This window comes from Planococcus citri, chromosome 5, assembly GCF_950023065.1.
Source record: "Planococcus citri chromosome 5, ihPlaCitr1.1, whole genome shotgun sequence".
NCBI classification, from domain to species: Eukaryota; Metazoa; Arthropoda; class Insecta; order Hemiptera; family Pseudococcidae; genus Planococcus; species Planococcus citri.
The window spans coordinates 47806588-47829481 of NC_088681.1; the positions used below are offsets into that span (position 1 = coordinate 47806588).

Below are 22894 nucleotides of genomic sequence, written 5' to 3' on the forward strand. Positions count from 1 at the left end.
ACGTTTTGGTCACAGGCACCGCACACATTATCACCCATATTGATGCCTAACTTTACGAGGGTATGCAACACAATCCACAAGGCAATGTTAAGCTGAACCTGTTGCAATTAGCGCCACTATCGGATTAGCAGTAGAGCCCTAAAAGAGGTCTTGGATTTGAAATTTTGTTAAATTGATAAAACCGAAGCATCACTCGATATGCCCACCTTGCAAATGTAGTGGATAAACTCGTTAAACTGGCCAATTAAGAATAAACCACAACACAATTTTTCGCTTCCTAATTAAATTAATTTCCTTTCCTAAGGACGCGTAAGTGATTTGAAAATTCTGAAGAAATCGAAAATCGCTCTGGGGGCTCTATGAATGGCCGAAAATGGTGAAATTCAATTCGAGGATGTTGATATTTGTCTTGGGACTACTTTCATCATTTTTACTTCAATATACTTACATTTTTTTCTTTTAGAAAAGCGCATAAATTACTAAAAAAAATTAAATATTGTGAGTTTTCAAAAATTCGCCAAAATTCGAAAAATTGGCCTGGGCAGCTGAAATTTTGATTCAGGGGGTTTCAGACCATGCCTTTTTTTAAACTTTTCAAGTTGTGAAAGACTTTCAAAAATGCAAAAGCAAAAAATCAATTTTTTAACAATTTTTATTCATAAGAAGCGAACAAAAAATAAAACCGAATCTGATCGAATTTTTCAGCTCACCAGTTGAAATCCATTGCTCTTTTCGTCGTTCACATCTCATTTTTCAACAACTCGTTTACCGCACGAGAATAACTCTATAGGTGCCAGAACATCTGGACAAATAACACGCAGTTCGAAAACACGAAAATCAGTTTTAATTTTTCCATCATGATCGATAGGTACCTAGTAGGTATCGTATGAAGTACAAACACAGCTTGTGCATATTTATTTATTACATACGTGATTCAGTTAAAAACTGAACGCAAAACTTCGTATAAACAGATGAAAATTTGGTATCAGAACAAAAAAATCACTAATAAAACCGCACAATAATTCACTAGGTACCATACCTATACCTATTATTCATTTCAATAATTCACGTACCTACGAGTATAAAAGGAATGCTAATCCAATAAGCAGCCTGCAGTTTAGAATATTGCTTTTTTTTCGATTAAAATCACATTGATAAGATGCATAAGTTTTTTCAAAAATTATTTCGAATTTATTTCCTGTGCGTTGGATTCAACTTGGTGAGAACGTAGTATTTTAATTTGAATAAAAATTTGAAAAGCCCAAGCTTTTGGGGCTTAAAAAATATGATAATGAAAAATACGTTTGACATTGTAATTACATTTTAAAAAGTTCAATCAAATTCAGTTCCCTAATCATTTAAATCATCGTGTTTATTCGTACCTATCTATAAACACTGCAGTGGAAACTCACTTTTTTTTTTCACAAAGTCTACAGCTCATGGTTGATTAAAAATATATATTTATATACTTTTTTTCAGATGAAAAATACATGTACCACAGATACAGATAAGAATAAAGATGCTAAAACAATAGTGGATTCAAAGTTCAACCCAAAAACCATTACTGACATTTTACTATATAGAACTGCGGAGGAATGCTACGCAATAAACACCGCAGTAGCTCCATTAAATGGAGGGGTGAGTATACTTAGGCAAAGTATTCCTCAATTACCTAGCCAAAATTCGTGCTCAATTAAACACACAACAACAAACCCTGTGACAGAAAAATTTGGTAGATCCCAAGTACGTGCCTTTGGCAAATACCACGCCATATCAAGATTTACTATTCGCCTTGGTAAACGAACCGATGACCGTGTTCAGCATGTACCTGGGGCAATACATGGATCGAAAAGATGAGACATTCATTATCATGATTTACATTCAAATCGACGATAGAGAAAAATTCAAAGATGTTTACAAAAGTCGTAAGTGTTACTTTAACGTATAAAATAGAACGAAAATCCATAACTAGCAATGCTTTCTACCTATTTCTCGATGCACTAATATCCTGGTTACATTACAGAACATGATCACTGTTTCGACGACGCTCGTGAAAAACAAAGGAAGCCTTTTAAAAACGCATTTAGAGTTTGGTCCGAGGTTAGTTCATCATCCCAGTATTGCTCACAAGGAAACCTTCTCGATCTTCTGACTTGAAACACACCATCACGAAATATCTCGAACCAAATACATAATAAGATCCCTATAACCAAAATGCTAGGTTGTGATGGTTATTTTTAAAGTTTGAAAACTTTTCTTGACAACTCGAACGAATCATTATTAAGCCAGAAATGGTCTAAAAGGTTTCCTTTTCAGTATAACCCACCGTCGATTTTTTTGTTCTTCTCATTGCAGTATAGGTATGTCATTGTAATGTGTTTGTATTTGTAGAAGAATCGGGATCCAACAAAAACTGATTGCATTAGCGATACTTGTATAGTCGGACAAAATTTACAAGATGGTAGGTTTGTGTTCACTTAATTCAGGGGCCCGTTCGAGAAATCAACAATGTCAAAAAAATGAATTTCACAGTAGGCTAAAATATTCTATTCCAATTTAGTGACGAAAATTTGATTTTGCGAGAGTCGATTTTTTTTATATAGGTAATTGGATCATGGGTCATTCCATGTCAACTCAACCAAAAAAGGCGATTTTGAAAGTCATGTCTTTCGATTTTGCTCAATTTTTTTACAATATCTACCCACCCAGTAAGTAAGAAAGCCGCAATCAGTTTGGTCCAAGCCCCCTCAGGGGGCGGGTGAGGGGCTTCTGTTATTTTTACATTGTCTCGAGGTACTCAACTTCAGCAGCCCATTCCTCCAAAACTATGATACTTTGATCAAAACTGATTTCTCAGTTCAAAAGGGCATTGAATTTTGAACTTTTCAAGCATTTTTAAATTTTCAAAAGTCAAAAGTTGAACTTTCAATTTGAAAGTTCAAATTTTAAAATGGCGCTGTAAGTGGGAGCTACCATTTAAAATTTTGAAAAAATTTCCATAGATGTAAATTTTGATATTTTTTCGAAATATTTAGGTTTCGAGATGGCACTCGTTGACAGAGGGGGAGCACCCCCACCCCCAATTTTGGGTGAAACTTTCAAAAGAAAATCTGGGGCATGTGATATATCGAATTGTATGTTTTCGGCAACGCTGAACACGAATATGACGTCAGATTTTTGATAGGACCCCATCCACGGCCCCCGGCACCTCCCCAAGGGGGGTAAAAATTCAAAAAAGTGTTTTGTACGTGCGACACATGAAATAGTATGTTTTTGGTGACGCTGAATAGACGTCAGATTTGTGATTGGACCCCATCCACGGCCCCAAACAATTTTTTTTTACTTTTACCTATTTGGGGAGGTTCTGGGGGCCATGGGTGAAGTCGATTCGAAAAACTAAGGCAATATTCGTGTTCAGCGATATCGAAAACATACTATTGCATGTGTCACACGAATGTAACCATTTTTTGGGGGGGTCACCACCTTTGGAGAGGTGCTGGGGACCGTGGACGGGTCCAATCACAAATCTGACGTCATATTCGTGTTCAGCGTCACCAAAAACATACTATTCCATGTGTCACACGAACAAAACGCTTTTTTGAACTTTTACCCCCTTTGAGGAGGTGCTGGGGGTCGTGGATAGGGTCCTATCAAAAATCTGACGTCATATTCGTGTTCAGCGTCACCGAAAACGTACAATTCGATATATCACATGCCCCAGATATTCTTTCGAAAGTTTCGCCCAAAATTGGGGTTGGGGGTGCTCCCCCTTCATCAAGAGATCCCATCTCGAAACTTGAATATTTCGAAAAAGCATCAAACGGTACATCTATGGACATTTTTTTCAAAATTTTAAATGGTAGCTCCCACTTACAGCGCCATTTTGAAATTTGAACTTTCAATTTGAAAGTTCAACTTTCAACTCTTGAAAATTTCAAAATACTTGAAAAGTTCAAAATTCAATGCCCTTTCGAACTGTGAAATCAGTTTTGATCAAAGTCTCATAGTTTTGGAGGAATGGGCAGCTGAATTTGAGTACCTCGAGACAATGTGAAAATAATGGAAGTCCCCCACCCGCCCCCTGAGGGGGCTGGGACCAAACTGATTGCGGCTTTCTTACTTACTGGGTGGGGTAGATATTGAAAAAATCTGTTTTGAAAATTTTCTCCATAGAAACGTCGATTATGGTGTTTTTTAAAAAAGAAATCCAGCCAACGTGTAAGTAAGTATATTTTAAAAATTTGAAAAAATAAATCAAAACATGTTGAAAAAGTGGTTCCACCAAAATTTTACACGACAAATTTTCTTTCCAAGAACGCGATCAATTTTTTTACTTACGTTTTGACATTGGGAGTTTCGCAATCAGTCTTTCTATGGTATATTACCTACAAGAGAGTTTTCTTGCAGAACAAACACACTGGAATAAGAAATCGAGGGACCAGTTGGAATACGTTTTAATGAAAGAGTCATTCGAAGACAGCCGAAGCTCCATACACTGTTACGGTACACTATATGGCGATCAACCAAAAGCTGATTTTATAAAAGATATCACCACAGGCATTAAGAATCACGATCTTGTCGACTTGTACACATCATTGGGTAAAAAATGGCTTCAAAATGTTTATACAACACTCAATACGACGAAATTCAGACATTAAATGATGATTTTTTTCCTCCCAATATGTAGTTCGTTATGTTCAAAACGGAGACGTGTATTTAGCTCAAGTACTTCATGATTATTGCAACGATAATCTAAATAATTGGAGCATGTGGATAATCATTCTGACTACACGACGAGGAGAGGCAATGAACAAGATTGACGAGGCTTTTAAAGGTCAATACAACGTTACTTTGAAAGATCATATTAAGGTACGGCTGCTATAGACAATGCGCATATGGATAAGCCATTTTTCAACCACACGATTCATTAATTACGTATTTGCGCTATCTATCTATTTTCAAGACATGCAACATTCAAGATGCTCAATTCAAAGACATGTTAACTGTACTTGTGGACTCATCATCAGAACCGAAGCGACAAACCCCACCACCTCCTTCTGCTGATGATTCAGAACCGCAGTACATCCCACCGGCTCTGTCTTCTGACGACGATTCAGAATCGAAGCATAAAATCTCACCGCCTTCTCCTTCCGACGAGGACGACTGAGATACAGGTACAGTAGCTCGAAATCCCCCAAATGTGCTTTAAATACCATTTGCCATCAAAAACCACACACTTTTGTTATAGGTACTTATTGTAGTAAAAATAAAAGTTTATGACTTATTTTCACGACGATTTTCCTAAAGCTATAGTTATAGAAAATACACAAATCCGCTAAAGGCTCCCGAACGCCTTGAAAATTACCAACAATCGCTTTGAGAGATCAAAAACTCAAATTTCAGCTTTCAACTTCAATTTTATCAAATTTTGATTTTATTTTAAATGAAGAATATCACTCGTCAAAAATCAAAAAATGACGAAAAACACTTACCAATAGAAGCTCGATTTAATCAAAAATACTATAACACCAGTAGGTAGGTACTCACCTGAAACAAAAAGAAACAGAAATATTGATTAGTAATAACTTTGCATTTATATCAATTTAGTCGTCACATGTAGGTGGAAAAATACCATTTTCCCAAAGAAGGTATCTCTTCGTTCCAGTCAAAATTGCCCGAAAGTCCCAACTTTTGCTAAAACACCAAAAAGTCCGATTTTTCATCAAAAATTCGTAAACGATTTCTAATTTTTACCAAAATTGGTTCTTTTTAAAAACGTTGTTAAATTTTCTCATGAAAAAAATGAAGAATTGCGAATTTTTGTGAGCCTTTCCCCTCGCTTTGACCTCGCTTTATGCAGGCTAGATCATTTTTATTTTCTCTTCTCTGACCAAAGTTAGCAGGAGGTAGAAAAATTGACTTCTCGCGTCAGAAATAGATAAGTAATGTTGTATCACTTCTGAAGAATCATTAATTTTCGAAAGCTTTTGTCCTTGCTTCGTTCAGACCTAAATTCCTGTTCTTAAAAATATTATAAATTCCTGAAACTATTGTCGAAATTTGAAAATGTTGAAGTCGTGAAAATCAACTTACTGGATCCATAAAATGTTACCTATTTTGCGCTTCAAATGATCAATTTCTCACCATTTTTGCCTTCATCTCACTCGCACAGATATTCATTCTGCTGCGCGAATTAATTTGAGAAAGGAACCACAACTGAATCGATAGGAAAATAAATTTTTTTTTGTATAAAATATTCATTTAATTATCTGAAAAAATTTGTAAGGAAGGGGGGGGGTGAGTTGAAAAATTGAGAAAATCTGGCGAAAAAATTGAGGAAAGGTCGCGCTCACCCCCTCCCCAAACGACAAATCACTTCATCACGCTTCTGTTTGGAGCAAGGCGAGATCACCCAGTTTGCACATACTATGTTTCGTATCATGACAACGAATTTCAACATGAAATAATTAATTATAATGATTTTAAACAACATATCAATTTTTCAATCCACGTCACAACGTCCAAATATTAATCACTCGCGTTAGTTATTTTGTTTTCACAAGAGATAAAACAAACACAATAATTAAAAAATTGACAGCAAAAACGCGAGCAGATCTCGTTAAAAATTAACGATTTTATCAGCCGAAGTGTTTTAAAGGAACTTGAAATCAATCCTGCGAACAAAATGAGCTCAATATTTCAATATGTTGCAATATTTTTCATATTATGCATTGCCAAAGAAGTAAGTTTATCCATATCAAATTTTAATTCTGTTTCAATGTGTCTTTATACACGTTTCATTTTATAATACATTTCTCGACACCGGTAATCGAAGATTATTCTAGAAATAATACTCAAAATTTAACTAATGTTGACGAAAATCCATCATTTCATCTCAATAAAATTTGTATATCGTTGCAGGTAAAAAACAGTGCGCCTGTCGATTCAAAGAATCCGCAGACAGATGCAAAAGCCATAGTGGATTCGAACTTTGATCATAAAATCGTTGCAAAAATATTGCCATTCAGAACCCAAGAAGAATGCGACTCTATCAACAAAGCTGTTGCTTCGATAAATGGAGGCGTAAGTTGATAATTAGTAGATACAAAATAAAAACAGATGGAAAAATTACCTTCCCACTTTCAAAAAAACTAAATTCGTAGACTTCAAAAAATTCAAAAAATTGACCGCAACAAAATATTTAATAAGAGATGGTTTTTTTTTTCAAATTCCAGAAACCTTTAGTAGATCCAAAATACATCCCTTTGCAGAGTTCCAATCCATACGATGATTTGATTTTCGCCTTGATCAACGATTCGATGACTGTCTTCATTATGTATATGGGGGAATATCTGGCTCGAAGAGACGAAACATTCATCATCATGGTATTCGTACAAGTCGACGATAAAACGAAATTCAAAGATGTTTACGACAAACGTGAGTATCAACTATCAACGTGCCTCGCTTCGAAATTTTTCATCTGACTTTTACGTGAAATAAACGATAGAACACTCCTTCGCCTTCGACGATATTCGTAGCATCAACAGAGCACCTTTAAAAAACACGTTAAGAGTTTGGGCAGAAGTAAGCAAACCACTGAAACCCATTTACATACTTTTTAAGAGAATTTCTTTCTATCAAATTAGTAATTTTTTCGTAGGGAAATAGGCAAGACGATACGCCACAATGTGCCATCAATATGTGCTGCGTGAAAGGCCAAAACTTACAGAATGGTACGAGCACCAGACATTCATTGCAAATTGTAGCAATAATGGCTTGCAAAATGTATGCATCTATTTATTTCAGAGCGATCATCGTGGGATGATAAAAAGAGAGATGATTTGGAATTCGTTCTGATGAAGCAATCCTACAAAGATAGTAAATGCTCGATACAATGTTACGGAACAGGGATGCCGGAGGAACCAGCCAATCTCCTGGATGATATAAAAAATCACATTAAAAATCACGACCATGGCTGATTTGTACACTTCTTTGGGTAATGTCTCAAAAATTCAACAATCTCCCTCTCCCTCCTCCAACGGTTCAAAACAATCACCAACCATCGAATATTTTCTACAGTTAATTACATTCAGAATCAAGATCAATATTTAGCTCAGAAACTTCACGATTATTGCGACGGTCGAGATAATTGGGCTATTTGGATAATAATCCTGTCGACTCGGCGAGGCGATCCGATGAAATCAATCGATACAGCCTTTCAAGGGCTTTATCAAAATGTTACTTTGAAAGATTACATCGCGGTAATTTTCTAGCCATCACAGTGAATTCGTATTTCAGCCTAACCAAGAATATAAGTAGGTACATATGTACATGAATGAATACACTTTTGTTCCAGAAATGCAACATTCAAGACCCAGTATTCAAAGACATGCTGACAACTTTGGTAGACCCGGCTTCGTTACAAGATCGACAGAAACCTCCACCCCCTCCTGCTCCGGAACCGTCATTCTCGCACTTACATGGACCGTCAGCAGATGCCGACCAGCACTACACTCCTGCTCATGCCGACGATTAAAACATCAGTGAAATTAGTTAATTGATGGATTAAAAATATGTGTATCTATAGGTAGTCGTTTATTTTATGTACATTGCTTCAAGAATTGGATCAATTTATCCTACCTATCTTGGAGAAAACATACATGTTTTATCCATGAACACTAGAATAATTATGTGAATCGTGATCTGAGAAAGGTTCCCTCTGCCATTTCAAAAGAAGTAGCTATCTCTCCACCTGAGCCCTCTGTGGAATATTTTTAAAGAAAAGTTGTACTTTGAAAGCTTGCGAATATTTCTAGTAATAAAAAATTCAATCCGATCCCATTCTCGCTTCCGCAATTGAGGAACAACGAAGGAGGGGGGACAGAGAGACAAGGAAAAAGGAGGGACATTGGACAACGAAGAACACATTTTTTGATAGTGATGTAGGATTCAATTTCTCAAAATTTAATTAAAAATTTTCTTGTAATGACTTCACTGGGGGGAGGGGGTAATTTCAAATGAATTTTTCAAATTCAATCTAGAACAAATTAACATTTTGTATGTTCTAAACATTAAAATAACTGAATTTCAGCTTTCTACGCCAAACGTCGACGGTACGGTAATTTTTTTATACTTTCAATTAATGAAATCGCCGGATAAAAATATGGTTCTAAACAGGAACACACTGATTGTGGAAAAATGATGAGTGATCGGTCAAATGAGTCATCAACAAGCACCAGTCTCGAACAAACACGTGCCAAAGTTGATAAGACATATTTTATGGCGTTTTCTGGAAAACTAAAGCTTCCAAAAAGTCGCTAAAAAGCAGGGTTGTCGAGAGGGGGGGACAAAAGGGGCAGATTGCCTCAGGTTCGCGCTTTCTGGAGGGCCCCGCAAAAGAAAGGCCTATGATGAAACAAAAACCTGTCTTTTCACTTCTCAAAACACAATTTTTGAAAGTTTTCACACTCGCTTCATTCGGGCCTGCTTTCTTTTCTTTTTCAAAGTTGAAATTTCTAAAAAAAAAAAAATGTCTAACTTATAAAGTTTCAAAGTAAAAAAAATAAACTTCTCGCAAAAAAGGCATTGCTTTTATGCCACTCAAAATGAAAATTTTCAAAAGCTTTACCTTCCCTTTGGCCTTGATATCTTAAAAAAAGTTCTTTCAAATTATAAAATTTTAAAAGCCCAAACTCCTTTGCATAAAAAAACATCGTTCTTAGTTCTCTAAAAATGTACAGATCTTCAAAAAAAATCGTCTATCTTCAATAACTTTCGCCCTTGCTTTGCTCTGATCAATTTATTTAGGTAGATACCTATTTATTTACAATGAAAAAAATTTACATTTTGGGCCCTCAAAAATCCAAATTAGAAAATTAAAATTTTTACGAGTCATACTTATGAATGTGATATTATTAGTCGGCAAAATTCGTATTTTTTTCCTAATATCTGTCGACAAATTTTCAGTCGGGCTCTCTCCCCTCCTTAACCTCTTCAAAAACCTCTAAATAGGTTCGTCCCTAGACATGGGGCCACCTGCATTGGCTCTCGACGGCCCCAGCGCTGCTGAAGGCTCCAAAATGACTTAAAACCGCCTCTAGTCGACTCAGCTCATTTTACAAGTTTCAAAAATCAACTGGAGGTTCCAGAACTACTCAAAACGGTTCGAAACCGTTTTTAATCGATTTGGTGGGTGAAAAATAGAACAATTCCTGTATTTCAGCTTTCTAAGTCACACTGAAGTAATTTGGAGCTCGAAAATGTGTGTTCAAAGTACCTACACAAGTGCACTATACCCTTTGCATCTCCCTCTCACAGCTCTTTCCAATTTGCTCATTTGCTTCGTATCATGATAACGAATTTCAACATGAAATAATTGATTATAATGATTTCAAATAACATATCAATTTTTGAATCCACGTCACAACGTCCAAATATTAATCACTCGCGTTAATTATTTGTTTTCAAGAGATAAAACAAACACAATAATTTAAAAATTGACAGCAAAAACACGAGCAGATCTCGTTAAAAATCAACGATTTCATCAGCTAAAGTGTTTTAAGGGAATTTGAAATCCAATTCTGCGAACAAAATGGCCTCAATTTTTCAATATGTTGCAATATTTTCCATAATATTTTGTATAGCCAAAGAAGTAAGTTTACCCAAATCAAATTTTAATTCAGTTTTAATCAGTCTTCATAAACGAATGCTGATAAAATTCGTTCACGACTTCATTCCAATAAACTTTGCATATCATTGCAGGTAAAAAACTGCGTGCCTTCCGATTCAAAGAATTCGCAGACAGATGCGAAAACCATAGTGGATTCGAACTTCGATCACGAAATCGTGGCAAAAATATTGCCATTCAGAACCCAAGAAGAATGCGACTCTATAAACAAAGCAGTCGGTTCAATAAATGGAGGTGTAAGTACGAGTAATTAGTAGATACAAAATAAAAGCAGATGGAAATTACCTTCACTTTCACAAAATGAAATTTGTAGACTTCAAAGAATTCAAATAATTGATCATAACAAAATGTTTGATAATAGCACTTTTTATACCCCCAAAATCCAGAAACCTTTGGTGGATCCGAAGTACGTCCCTTTGCAGAGTTCCAATCCATACGATGATTTGATTTTCGCCTTGGTCAACGATTCGATGACTGTCTTCAGCATGTACATTGGGGAATATCTGGCTCGAAGAGACGAAACTTTCATCATCATGGTATTCATACAAGTCGACGCTAAAACTACATTCAAAGATATTCACGACAAACGTGAGTATCAACTTTAATGTGCCTCGCTTCGAAATTTTTCATATGACTAAATTCACGTGAAATGAACGATAGAACACTACTACACCTTCGACGATATTTGTAGCACCAACAGAGCACCTTTTAAAAATGCGTTAAGAGTTTGGGCACAAGTAAGCAGACCTTATTGAAACCCATTTACTTTTTAAGAGAATTCCTTTTGTTCAAATTAGTAATTTTTTTTACGTGGAAATAAGCGAGAAGATACGCCAGAAAGTACCATCAATATATGTTGCACAAACGGCCAACAATTACAGAATGGTACGAGCACCGGCATCTTTTGTTGCAAATTATAGAACATTAGATAAAACAAAAAATGATATAATGGCGTGCGAAACTTATGCACCTATTCGTTGCAGAGCGATCGTCGTGGAATGATAAAAAGAGAGATGACTTGGAATTCGTTCTGATGAAGCAATCTTACGAAGATAGTAATTGCTCGATAAAATGTTACGGAACAGGGATGCCGGATGGTCCAGCCAATCTTCTAGATGATATTAAAAATCACATTAAAAATCACGACCTGGTTGACTTATACACCTCTTTAGGTAGGTAACACATCTGCAAACAAAAATTCAACAATATCCACCCTCCCCCCTTAGGTTAAAAATAATCACCAACCATCGAATATTCTACAGTTAATTACATTCAGAATCAAGATCAATATTTAGCTCAGAAACTTCACGATTATTGCGACGGTCGAGATAATTGGGCTATTTGGATAATAATCCTGTCGACTCGGCGAGGCGATCCGATGAAATCAATCGATACAGCCTTTCAAGGGCTTTATCAAAATGTTACTTTGAAAGATTACATCGCGGTAATTTTCTAGCCATCACAGTGAATTTATATTCCAACTAACCCGTAGAATATAAGACATAAGTTAATACATTTTTGTTCCAGAAATGCAACATTCAAGACCCAGTATTCAAAGACATGCTGACAAATTTGGTAGATCCGGCTTCATTACAAGATCGACAGAAACCTCCACCCCCTCCGGCTCCAGAACCATCATTCTCGCACTTACATGGACCGTCAGCAGACGCCGACCAGCACTACACTCCTGCTCATGCCGACGATTAAAACATCAGTGAAATTAGTTAATTGATGGATTAAAAATATTTATCTAAAATAGCTTATTTTACATTGTTTCAAGATTTGAATCAAATTTTATCCTACTCATCTTGAGAAAAATATGCATTTTTCACCCATGAACAGTGCCAAGAATTGGTCGAGAACTTAATAGGGAAATTCTGTGTGATCAGAAAAGTTAAATACTACTTTATGACTAAATCGTTACCCATCTGGGGAAGGTCCCTCTACGATTTTAAAGAAGTAGCTAAGCTATCTCTCCACCTGAGCCATCTGTTGAACATTATTTGAAGCAAAGTTGTACTTACATATAAAGCTTGCCAACATTTCTAGCAATAAAAATTTCAATCCCATCCCTCTCTCGCCACCAATTGAGGGACAACGAAGGAGGGAGCGAGGTAGAATTCAATTTTTCGAAATTTAGATTAGAATTTTCTCGTGATTATTTCATTGGAGATATGATTTTGAATGAATTCTTCAAATTCAAACGACAGGATGTCTACAGGAATTTTTGACCGGAAATCACAAGTTACGTTTCCGAAAAAAATCACTACCTACCTCCTAAAATATTTCCCCCTCCGCCCAGATTGATTTTTACATATCATTATTTTTTTGTTTGGACTGTAATTTTTACATTGAAGTAATAGTACATATACGTTTTCATCAATTTGAAATCAATTCAATGATTATAAAATCATCGCTATGTTTATTCAAAAAATCAAAATTTCGTATTTCCTAAAAATTAAAATAACTGGATTTCAGATTTTCACGATACACAAAGACGCGTGAATTTTTAAATTTTAAAATTACGAAATCATCGGATAAAAATAATATGGTTCCGAACTAGAACACACTGATTTTGGGGGAAAATGAGTGATCGATCAAATGGGTCACCAGCAAGCACCGATCTCGAGCAAATACATAATTATACTGCCAAAGGAAACCTACCTTGAGGAACTTGCTTGCTCCTTTTAGCCGAGAGGAACTCTTTTCTTTCCTAACTTTATTTATCTACACTACACCAATCTTGCTACAATTTTTTCTAATTTTTGACCCTTTGATTTTCAAAAATTCACAAAAAAAATCGAAAAATGCATTTAAGCAGCTGAAATTTTAGCTGGTGATATACTTTTGCATCCCTTCTTTATTGAAAAAAAAAAAAAAAAAAAAAAATGAAAATTGAAACATGTCGCTGAATGAAGTTCTATCCCAGCCTGCAAATATGTTTGAGTTATGTATCAAGATGATAAATTTCAGCATAAAATAATAGTTGCCCAACTATACCCATATTTCAAACAACATGTCAATTTTCCAATTCACGTTACTAATGCCTATTTGTTTGCAAGTCATAAAACAAACATAATACAGCAAGTACTTAATTATAAACTGATGGGAAATTACGAGAGGAATCCCTTTAGAATCAACCATTTCGTGCATTACCTAGGATAGCTTTTTGAAAGAATTTGATATGAATCCTGCGAACAAAATGTGCTCAATTCTTCAATATTTCACAGTGTTTTTCATATTTTTAATCAACGAAGAAGTAAGTTATACGTCACTATAACATATTTTTTTGAATTCTAGAAAAAAAAAATCACAACATATTTTTTTTCAATCAACTTTGAACACGAAATATTGCAGATTAAAAACTGTCTCCCTGCCAATTTAAAAGATCCGCAAGTAGATGCAAAAGCCATCGTGGATTCAAAATTCGACCATAAAACGGTGGCAAAAATATTGCCATTTAGGACCCAAGAAGAATGTGACGCGATAAACAAAGCTGTAGCTTCATTCAATGCAGGTGTAAGTAATTAAACAAAAAAGTATTCCACTGAAATTTTAATTTCTCAATATTTTGAAAATTTTGTGAAATGTTTTTCCATTCCAGAAACCTTTGGTAGACCCTAAGTACATCCCTTTGCAGAGTTGCAATCCTTACGACGATTTGGTTTTCGCCCTGATTAACGACAGAATGACCGTTTACAGCATGTACTTGGGGGAGTACCTCTTCAATCGAGACGAAACTTTCATTATCATGGTATTCGTACAAGTCGACGATAGAACTGCGTTCATAGATCTCTACAACAAACGTAAGTCTATACACTTAAATTTGAATGACCAACTGTAATAAAATTGGGTAATTTTTCTCATTCACCCATTTAACTAAATCGATGGCGAAATCAATAATAGAACACACTGTCATTTTCGACGATGCTCGTCGTAGCAACAGACATCCTTTTCAAAATGCGTTAAGAGTTTGGGCGGAAGTAAGCAATACTTCGATAATTATCTCCTTATTTTACCTATTCGTAGAAATTGAACTAGTTCACCAAAATATATTATTTCATCTTCACAGGAAAACAGGCAAGGCAGTCCACCAGAATGTGCCATCAATGGGTGTTGCTCCAAAGGTCAATTTCTACAAGATGGTATGTTTCTACGTTTATTTCACAAATCGAGTATCACGATGATCGTAATTTTTGCAAGAGAAATTTCTCAGAATGATTTTTTGTATTTTTGGCTCCAAAAATCTTACGTCATCCCTTCTCTCACCTGTCCAAATTAACCTGGAATGCTGAAATTAGGCATCTATACTTGAACGGTGTTCCTGATGTACTTTTTGGGCTTTTCAATTTTTGAAATCAGAAAAAGAGTCTACAAAATACAAATAAAAATTTATGCATCTATTTATACTACAGAACGATCATTATGGAACAAGAAAAAGAGAGATGATTTGGAATACGTTCTAATGAAGCAGTCTTTCGACGACAGTAAATGCTCGATACACTGTTACGGAACCAGGATGCCAGAACAACCAGCCAACTTTTTAGATGACATCAAAAATAACATAGATAATCAAGATCTCGTCGACCTATACTCTTCTTTGGGTGAGATATTGAGAGAGAAAAACACTCTATACAAATAACCCATCGATTCAATAAAAAATTTCGCAAATATTTGGCAGTTAATTATATTCAGAATCAAGATGAATATTTGGCTAAGAAACTTCACGATTATTGCAACGGTCAAGATAACTGGGCTGTTTGGATAATCATCCTGTCGACTCGACGAGGCGATCCGATGAAATTAATCGATACAGCTTTTCAAGGCCTTTATCAAAATGTTACTTTGAAAGATTACATTACGGTAATTTTTCGAACGAAAATGCCCCTATTTTATTTCACACGTGATATGAATAAGTACATATTAAGTATTTCGTTCCAGAAATGCGACATTCAAGATCCAATATTCAAAGACATGCTGACAAATTTGGTAGATCCGGTATCAATAAAGGATCGACAGAAACCTCCACCTCCACCAGCACCGCCTTCTGAATCAGAAGCAGATTTATATGAACCATCTTCAGAAAATGATAGGTAGGCGTGAGAATCCTATACATGAAGTTGAAATATTCTTGAAATCAAATACCAGAACCACTTTGTTCCATCTTTGACCTAATATGATTACAAAATATATTTAGGTACCTTAAATAATAAGAAATACACGTACAATTTTCAATGCAAAGCTGAAAAATTCAAAAAAATGAAGTCCAAAATTGAAAAAAATCATAGTCAAAGCAAAGGCATAAAATCAGGAACAAAATGAACTATGTACATATACTCGTACACAATAAAATTTGACGTCATACGACACATTTGCACTCTCATGAATCCAAAACACAAACGCATTAAAAAATTTACGAACAAACCACACTTACAAAAATATCGACAGTTGTGAGTCAGAAGTTCGAATAAATAGCATCCTCCCTCCAGATAAATTATCACCACACAGCACACAGTATTTTACATATTTCACGCGTCGAAAACGAAATGAAATGAATACCTGTGCATTTCAACAATGCATAATTTATTCAAACATTGCATGCATTCGCAGAAAAAAAAACAACAACGCATACTTCTGTTTCAACTTTCAATTTACCAATTTGCGTCCGAGCAAAATACCGATAAGTTGACCACTTTTATTATTTACCAGCAACGAACCGCTGCTAAAACTTGTCTGGTAACTGGACAGCCAAGTTTTAATTTCGAATCCATTTGCTGCGACGTTGTCTCCCCAACGACACCGGAAATTCGTTGGCACCTTTGTATAAAGTTTCGACAAAAAAAGTTTAATTGTTTGGCTCAACTTTACACAGCACACCTTTTTTACAATCGCTGACGAAAGTAAATGTCGACACAAAACCATTGTTACGTCACAACTACCTACATACTGGTACAATTTTACCTTCAGTGGAGAGGATCGCCTTTCCAGAGTAATACAAATAACGCAGCAAACAAAAAAACACCTCAATGACGTTTCCATTGCTCTACTGGAAAACAGGGGTTCCCAAACTTGTTAGCAATATGTACACTCAAACATTCACTGGAAGGCATATTAATTCGTGCGGAGGTCTACATCTCATAAATACCTACATCAGAGTGGATTACCCTGAAAAAAGTCAACAGATTTGGCGAAATTCAGCAGAGACCTTCATTTTAAGTTGAAAGTTACTCAGAAAACATTTTATGTCCGGAGGTGCACTTGGAAGAGAGAAACCTATCGTCACTCAACCTGTTTTGAGACTTTTAGGGTTCCACTGAGCTGTTGAAAATTTACAAATCGATTATTTTTGAATAAATTCGTGTTTTGAAAATTTTGTTCTTCTCCAATATTTCGCATTGATTAAACCAGACACACCGAAATATGCAATTCCTGAAGCTGTGGGAGGGGGAGGGGGTGTATTTTGAAATGCAATCGTGCCAATTTTTTAATCATTATTGAAAATTTCAAAAAATCGAAAAAATGTCTCAAATTTTTGACTACGAGTATATTTCTCGAATTTTTGAAATTGGCAATAATGATCCAAAAATTGGCACCAAAATTTCCCCAATTTCAGAAATTATACCTTTCGATGTTTTGGCACGATTAATGCGAAATTTTCTAGAAGAAAAATGCCACCCTATCCTACTCAAATTAAATTACGAGATATTTTTAATCATAAAATTGAAGAAACGGCACCAAAAAATTTTAACCAACGTGGCGATTTCATCATTGAACCGTCGAGCCACAAAATCGAAATCCCTCGAGAATAATTTCGAAATATTACAATCATTCAACGCAATTTACCTCGAACATTTGTGCAAATACAATAATCATCATCATCGAGTCGTATAACCGCTCGTGGTGGTATCGCGTTAATACAGCAATTCAAACACAATTCGATAATTTACGGATAATGAGAAACGTTTATTCAACGAAATCACAATAAATTCTAGCGAGTTAAGCACACATACCTAGGTACGTATTTACCCATAGATATGTAGCTGCATCTGTTCAAAAAAAACAAAAAACAAAAAACGAAAGAACGAGCAGAAAACTTATTTACGAGTATATAAAACACCAATGAATTAAAAAATCACAATCAGCAAAAAAACTAGCGTTATTGAATCTGATAATCTGAAACCGAAATGTGTTGTCCATCGCGATATTTAGCAATTTTCATTTCGCTAGCAATCTTCAAAGAAGTGAGTCAAGACTTCAAATTTTGATTATAATAAGCTTAAGCATAGATACCTTTCTGTTTGCTGAGTAAAAATTCAGCGTTAGTTTCACGTAAATATGTATACAGTTCTAAAAGTGGTATCCAATTTCACCTAAAAATGGCAAAAGTGCTTTATTAAATTAGATGCATTCTACCAATTTTCTAGGTGCAAAATGCATGTGTGGATCCAGGAATAAATGCAGACGCAAAAGCCATCGTAGATTCGAAATTTGACCCAAAAACCATAGCTAGTATTCTTCCATACAGAACCCAAGAACAATCCATTGCAATCAATACTGCAATAGCTGGAATGAATGCGGGGGTAATTTATCTTACGAATAATTCCACTGTGAAAAAAGTACCTAGGTATTACAGATTGCCCATTAACACCATAAATATGTACTTGGAACTTGTTTGATAGAAAGCTTTATCTGACACAAACCATATCCCAGTGGAAAACACTAAACCATACGATGATTTGATATTTGCCTTGGTCAACGACTCAATGACCATTTTCAGCAAGTACTTGGGACACTACCTACATTTCAAAGATGAAACATACATTATTATGATATTCATACAAATCGACGACAGAGTCAAGTTCAAGCAAACTTACGATGGCCGTAAGCAATTCCAAAATTTTCTACGAGCCTAGGCTATAAACCTAATACATATTATAATTTTTCTCATTTTTGTTTCATTCTAATTCACTGTTCAATGCTCGTTATTTCACAACTGAACAGAACATGGTCGTTGCTTCGACGATGCTCGTAAAGATCAAAGGCATCCTTTTTCCAATGCGTTGAGAGTTTGGGCTTTGGTGAGTACCTGTATTATTCAATTTCATCAAATTTTCAATTCGATTTCATCTTTTCATCATCTCATCCATAATTGCAGGGTAATAGAGTAGATGTATCGATTTATAAAGACAAAGATGACTCTTGCGATCAAGGCAACTGGTTAACAGGAGGTGAGTGTTTTTATTCAGATTTTAGATTTTTATCAAGAATATATTTTTCAATAAAATTCCCATCTTTCAAACACGATTCTCAAACCGATTGTTTTCTTTTTCAGAAAAAGAAACATGGAATAAGAAGAGCAGAACTGGTCTGGAAGGTATGCTAATGAAACATACAATAGAATACGCTCGAAGAGGCCTAGAATGTTATGGAAAATCATACGTTCCTACACCCCATATCCTCGATGACATTAAAGCAATAATTACAAATCACGATCTCGTCGATCTCTTTACTTCTTTGGGTACGACCTCTCATCTATCAAACTACACACAACTAATCACAATTATCAGTTGAAGTCTTCTCTTTTTAACACCTTGCAATATATGTATTATTCCAGTTCGTTATATTCAGGATGATAGTGATTATTTGGCTGGCATACTCCACGATCATTGCGACGATAAAGATAATTTCACTCTTTGGATAGTGGTTTTGTCAACTCGTCGAACACCGCAAGCGATGAAATGTCTCGATAAAGCTTTTCAAGCTGCATACAATGGAGTCAAATTGAAGGACTTCATCTTGGTGATTTTTCATTTGATTCTACATAATTTTTTTCTCTAAATGACAGTATTGGTGCCTTTGATTATGAGAAGTTGTACCTACCTAAGTACCTAAATACTTAATTTTTCAGAAATGCAACACTCAAGATACTGTATTTAGAGATATGCTGGCTGCGTTGGTAGATTTGTCGTACAAACCGTACAAGATTACGCCTAAGCAATCACAACCACCGCCAGAATCTATTAATGAAGACTAATGCTAATTTCTTCAAGAACATTTTTTACTGTTGTAAATACTATATAAAGTAATGTGTCCGAATTATTTTTAGGATATGAAGGTTCTGCAAAGAGGCGAGGAAGGGATGAATCTAGTACAATTTTGAAAATTGTTAAGCGATTTCGTCCATTTTTAAACAATTTGTGACCTTATTCAATTTTTCAATCACAAAATCAAGCGTGAGATGAGCACGTTTTTAAAAACTGCAAGAAAGTCGCCCAATTTTACCCTTTGGACAACAAAACAAACTGACGAATAAAAACTGGCTAAGGCAGGTTGTGAGGTTGCTGCTTAAAACTCAAAATTTTCTGTAAATCGAACATTCGGCAAGCATTCATGTCACAATAACTTTCAGTGCGTCATTAGTGGCTATAAAAACGACAAAAACTGTTCCGATATAAAAATTGTGAAAAAATTTGTCTTCAAGTAGGTATGAAGAAATTTTCTTCGATTTTTTTAATTTTTTTTTTTTTTTTTTTTGATAGTCACATTTAAATTAAAATTGGGGAACAAAAATTTAAAATCGGGGGTATGACTACTACAAATTTTAGAATAGGATAAGAAAAGAAGCTGGCATTTTGTAATTTGCATATCCTCAAGGAAAAAGACATTTTCTCTAAATTTATAGGCCAAATTTGTATAAGTTGACCAAGAACCAATCTCGTTGGCAGAATACGTACTTCGAGTATTTATTCCATCTAAATTATTAGGAAATCTTCACGATCAAACCCATTATTATACATCCGGCTACCCACAAATTATATAAAAAAAAAACCTTCTAGAACTCAAAATTTTAGGATTTTCCAACAAAAGCTATTCTCGAACCTGTTGATAGTGTTATTGGTATGGACATTGTGATCTCTGATTATTAATTACTTATTGGTGTATCTTTCTTCTCTAAGATTGATTACTGGTGCTTAATTGGTGTCTTTGATTGCGGGAAAAGTGTTAATGGCATTACCACTTGAAATTCACGCCGTCCCACCCTCTCTCTTGAAAACCTGTCACCACAAAATAGCCTGCAGATCAGCGCAGCAAAGTGGTGGTACATCCTCCCTTATTTTGGAAGGGAGGGGGGAGCGGGAGTATGCATATTTTTCCTCTTGTTTTTCGTGATCCGTGTTTCACCCCGCGACCTGTGGAGGGGTCAACCCCTGGAGGGGCATATTATATGAGAAAATATGCCTTCATCGCCTTAGCAATGGTTAAAAGAATATCGCCCGCCAAATACTGTAAGTAGGGCAACGTGAGAACTATGTTTTATGGAAAAATCTACGTATGTATTCATCTGCAGCATGTAGCTGGAGGCTCGTGCATCAGATCTGTGACCAGCAACTTTACTTGGTTTTGGCTATTTGCAATGGCTGGTTCTCTGTCACCTGTCAGCTTATAGACGAAAGGGATATGGGGGCTGGTGCCTTCTCCCCTTGCTCTATGGTGAGCCCACTTTATTAAGTTGATAATTAGTGCTTATAACGTGATAGTTTTTCGTAAGTTTAATTATTGCGGTACAATTACATATTCTCCAATCCTGCTAGCCATTGGAAATATGTCTTGTCTAACAGGTACTTTGTGTAATACATTTCTGCCACCGTGTCTAGTATTATTAGTGAAGTGAACACCCGTGAAAGAGGCAGAAAAAGCGTACAGTGTTAAGGATAAGCAATTATCCAGTCCTCCATTAAAGGTATATTATTTCATCGCTAATTAATAATTCATAAGCTAACATTTATAATTATTAAGATTATTCTCATAAATAACGCGAGTCGTAAGGTACAAACCAGAGTCTGTATCTATTATAAAATGTTCTCATAGATATTTTATATTATTTATCTCATAAAGTGTACTTTTCTATTGTTCTGTAATATCAATAAATCACATAACTAACATCTTTGTGTAGAATGTGTGTGTTGATTTGGTAATTTAGAATGATTAATGTGAAGAGTGACTAGTATTGATTGGAACCACTCCTAAGACTTGAGCTATCCACGGCAAGGTAATTAATTATTCCTTATCTAAGGAATAATTATTGACTCAACCACGTAAATAGGAAGTATTTGTAATTTCCCTCTATCTCAATCATTATAAGTCTCACTCTCTCTAGTACAGCAAGCTCTACTGGAGTGCTTCAAGGATGTTCCAATCACACTGAGAGTATGCACTCTACCACCAGGGCTGCAAACATACAAAATAAACCCAAACGAGTCCAATGTATATATTGCACCTTGGGAGTAATAAGGTTACATCTCAAAAAAGTGAAATTTTACAGGAGAGCAATTTTCTTTTTTTTAAAAAACTTGATTCATTATTTTTATCAATTTATAAAATTGTGAGGAATGAATAGCACCGCATTTCAAAGATCTGGTATCCTACCTTCATTTAGCATCAGAACACTTTGAAAAATAATACATATCTTAAAGAGGAAATATTTCAATGTTTGGAAAACATTTTGAGTTATAACCTTTCATTAAAAGTTATGTGGAGGCGAAAGGAAGCGTTCAAAAAAATTTCATGTTAACAAAGTTGTAGAGAATTAAATTTCTAATCCACATAATGTTGATAGTTTTTTTTATAGTGCTTAGTTTTTGAGTTTTTCTCAAAAAACTAAAATTTCATTACATGTGCAAATTCATTTTTCTGAAAAGTGATCAATTAAAATTTTTTTTTCCATTTGGTTTCAATCTGACAAACATTTAAACAATCAAAACTGTTAACGCTTTGTATGTACGAAATCTGCTCAAAAAAGGTGGAGTTTTTTGAGATGTACCCTTATAATTCCAAACAACTTGCAATGTTGTTGGGATTTTGAGTTGGGCCATTTCCGTTTTTTACAAGATCTAGGTACATAATGTACCCAACTCAAAGTGTTATTTTTGGTTGAGGGGGGTCATACAAACCCCAAAAATGCAAAAATGTCAAAATCGATTTTTTTTGAGATGTGTAACCTTATTACTCCTGAGGTGCGATATCAGAAGATTGTAAATAAGTTAGCCTGTCATTCTTTACCCTTATTCTTCTCAAAATTAATACCAATTCTATAAATTAAATCTTCTCTATTTTTCATTTCTATATTAATTTACATATCCAAAAATAAATCAAGTCACAAGACACCTAAGCCAGAATTTTCCAAGGACTTAGGATAAGCAAGAAAAT

At 35.1% G+C, this 22894-nt stretch overlaps 5 protein-coding genes across 10 annotated transcripts in view; 4 read left to right on the forward strand and 1 right to left on the reverse strand.

Moving 5' to 3' along the window:
- The window catches only part of Adcy2 (adenylate cyclase type 2 Ac76E), a 605017-nt gene that overhangs the window by 265502 nt on the left and 316621 nt on the right, over positions 1-22894 (reverse strand). The gene's annotated exons all lie outside the window — the stretch shown is intronic.
- LOC135848240 (uncharacterized) lies at positions 6643-8841 on the forward strand. Of its 2 annotated transcripts, none has more exons than XM_065368077.1 (7): positions 6643-6742; positions 6922-7083; positions 7236-7584; positions 7661-7733; positions 7807-7996; positions 8080-8261; positions 8357-8841. In XM_065368077.1, the coding sequence occupies exons 5-7, from the start codon at positions 7972-7974 to the stop codon at positions 8534-8536; spliced, it is 387 nt and encodes a 128-aa protein (XP_065224149.1). In that variant the 5' UTR covers positions 6643-6742; positions 6922-7083; positions 7236-7584; positions 7661-7733; positions 7807-7971; the 3' UTR covers positions 8537-8841. The 2 variants fall into 2 exon arrangements, 1 of the variants encoding a protein (XP_065224149.1); XR_010559337.1 differs by having other exon boundaries at positions 6649-6742.
- On the forward strand, positions 10548-12494 carry LOC135848158 (uncharacterized). The gene is made up of 8 exons (XM_065367961.1): positions 10548-10651; positions 10762-10923; positions 11074-11275; positions 11348-11424; positions 11509-11572; positions 11671-11859; positions 11950-12131; positions 12215-12494. The coding sequence occupies exons 1-8, from the start codon at positions 10592-10594 to the stop codon at positions 12392-12394; spliced, it is 1116 nt and encodes a 371-aa protein (XP_065224033.1). The 5' UTR covers positions 10548-10591; the 3' UTR covers positions 12395-12494.
- Positions 13817-15987, forward strand: LOC135847875 (uncharacterized). The gene is made up of 8 exons (XM_065367609.1): positions 13817-13946; positions 14045-14206; positions 14292-14493; positions 14594-14670; positions 14760-14832; positions 15103-15291; positions 15369-15550; positions 15629-15987. The coding sequence occupies exons 1-8, from the start codon at positions 13872-13874 to the stop codon at positions 15782-15784; spliced, it is 1116 nt and encodes a 371-aa protein (XP_065223681.1). The 5' UTR covers positions 13817-13871; the 3' UTR covers positions 15785-15987.
- On the forward strand, positions 17743-20179 carry LOC135848783 (uncharacterized). Its single transcript, XM_065368781.1, has 8 exons — positions 17743-17928; positions 18112-18267; positions 18367-18568; positions 18689-18765; positions 18843-18915; positions 19020-19205; positions 19302-19486; positions 19596-20179. Exons 1-8 carry the CDS (start codon positions 17872-17874, stop codon positions 19719-19721), a joined length of 1062 nt encoding a protein of 353 aa, XP_065224853.1. The 5' UTR covers positions 17743-17871; the 3' UTR covers positions 19722-20179.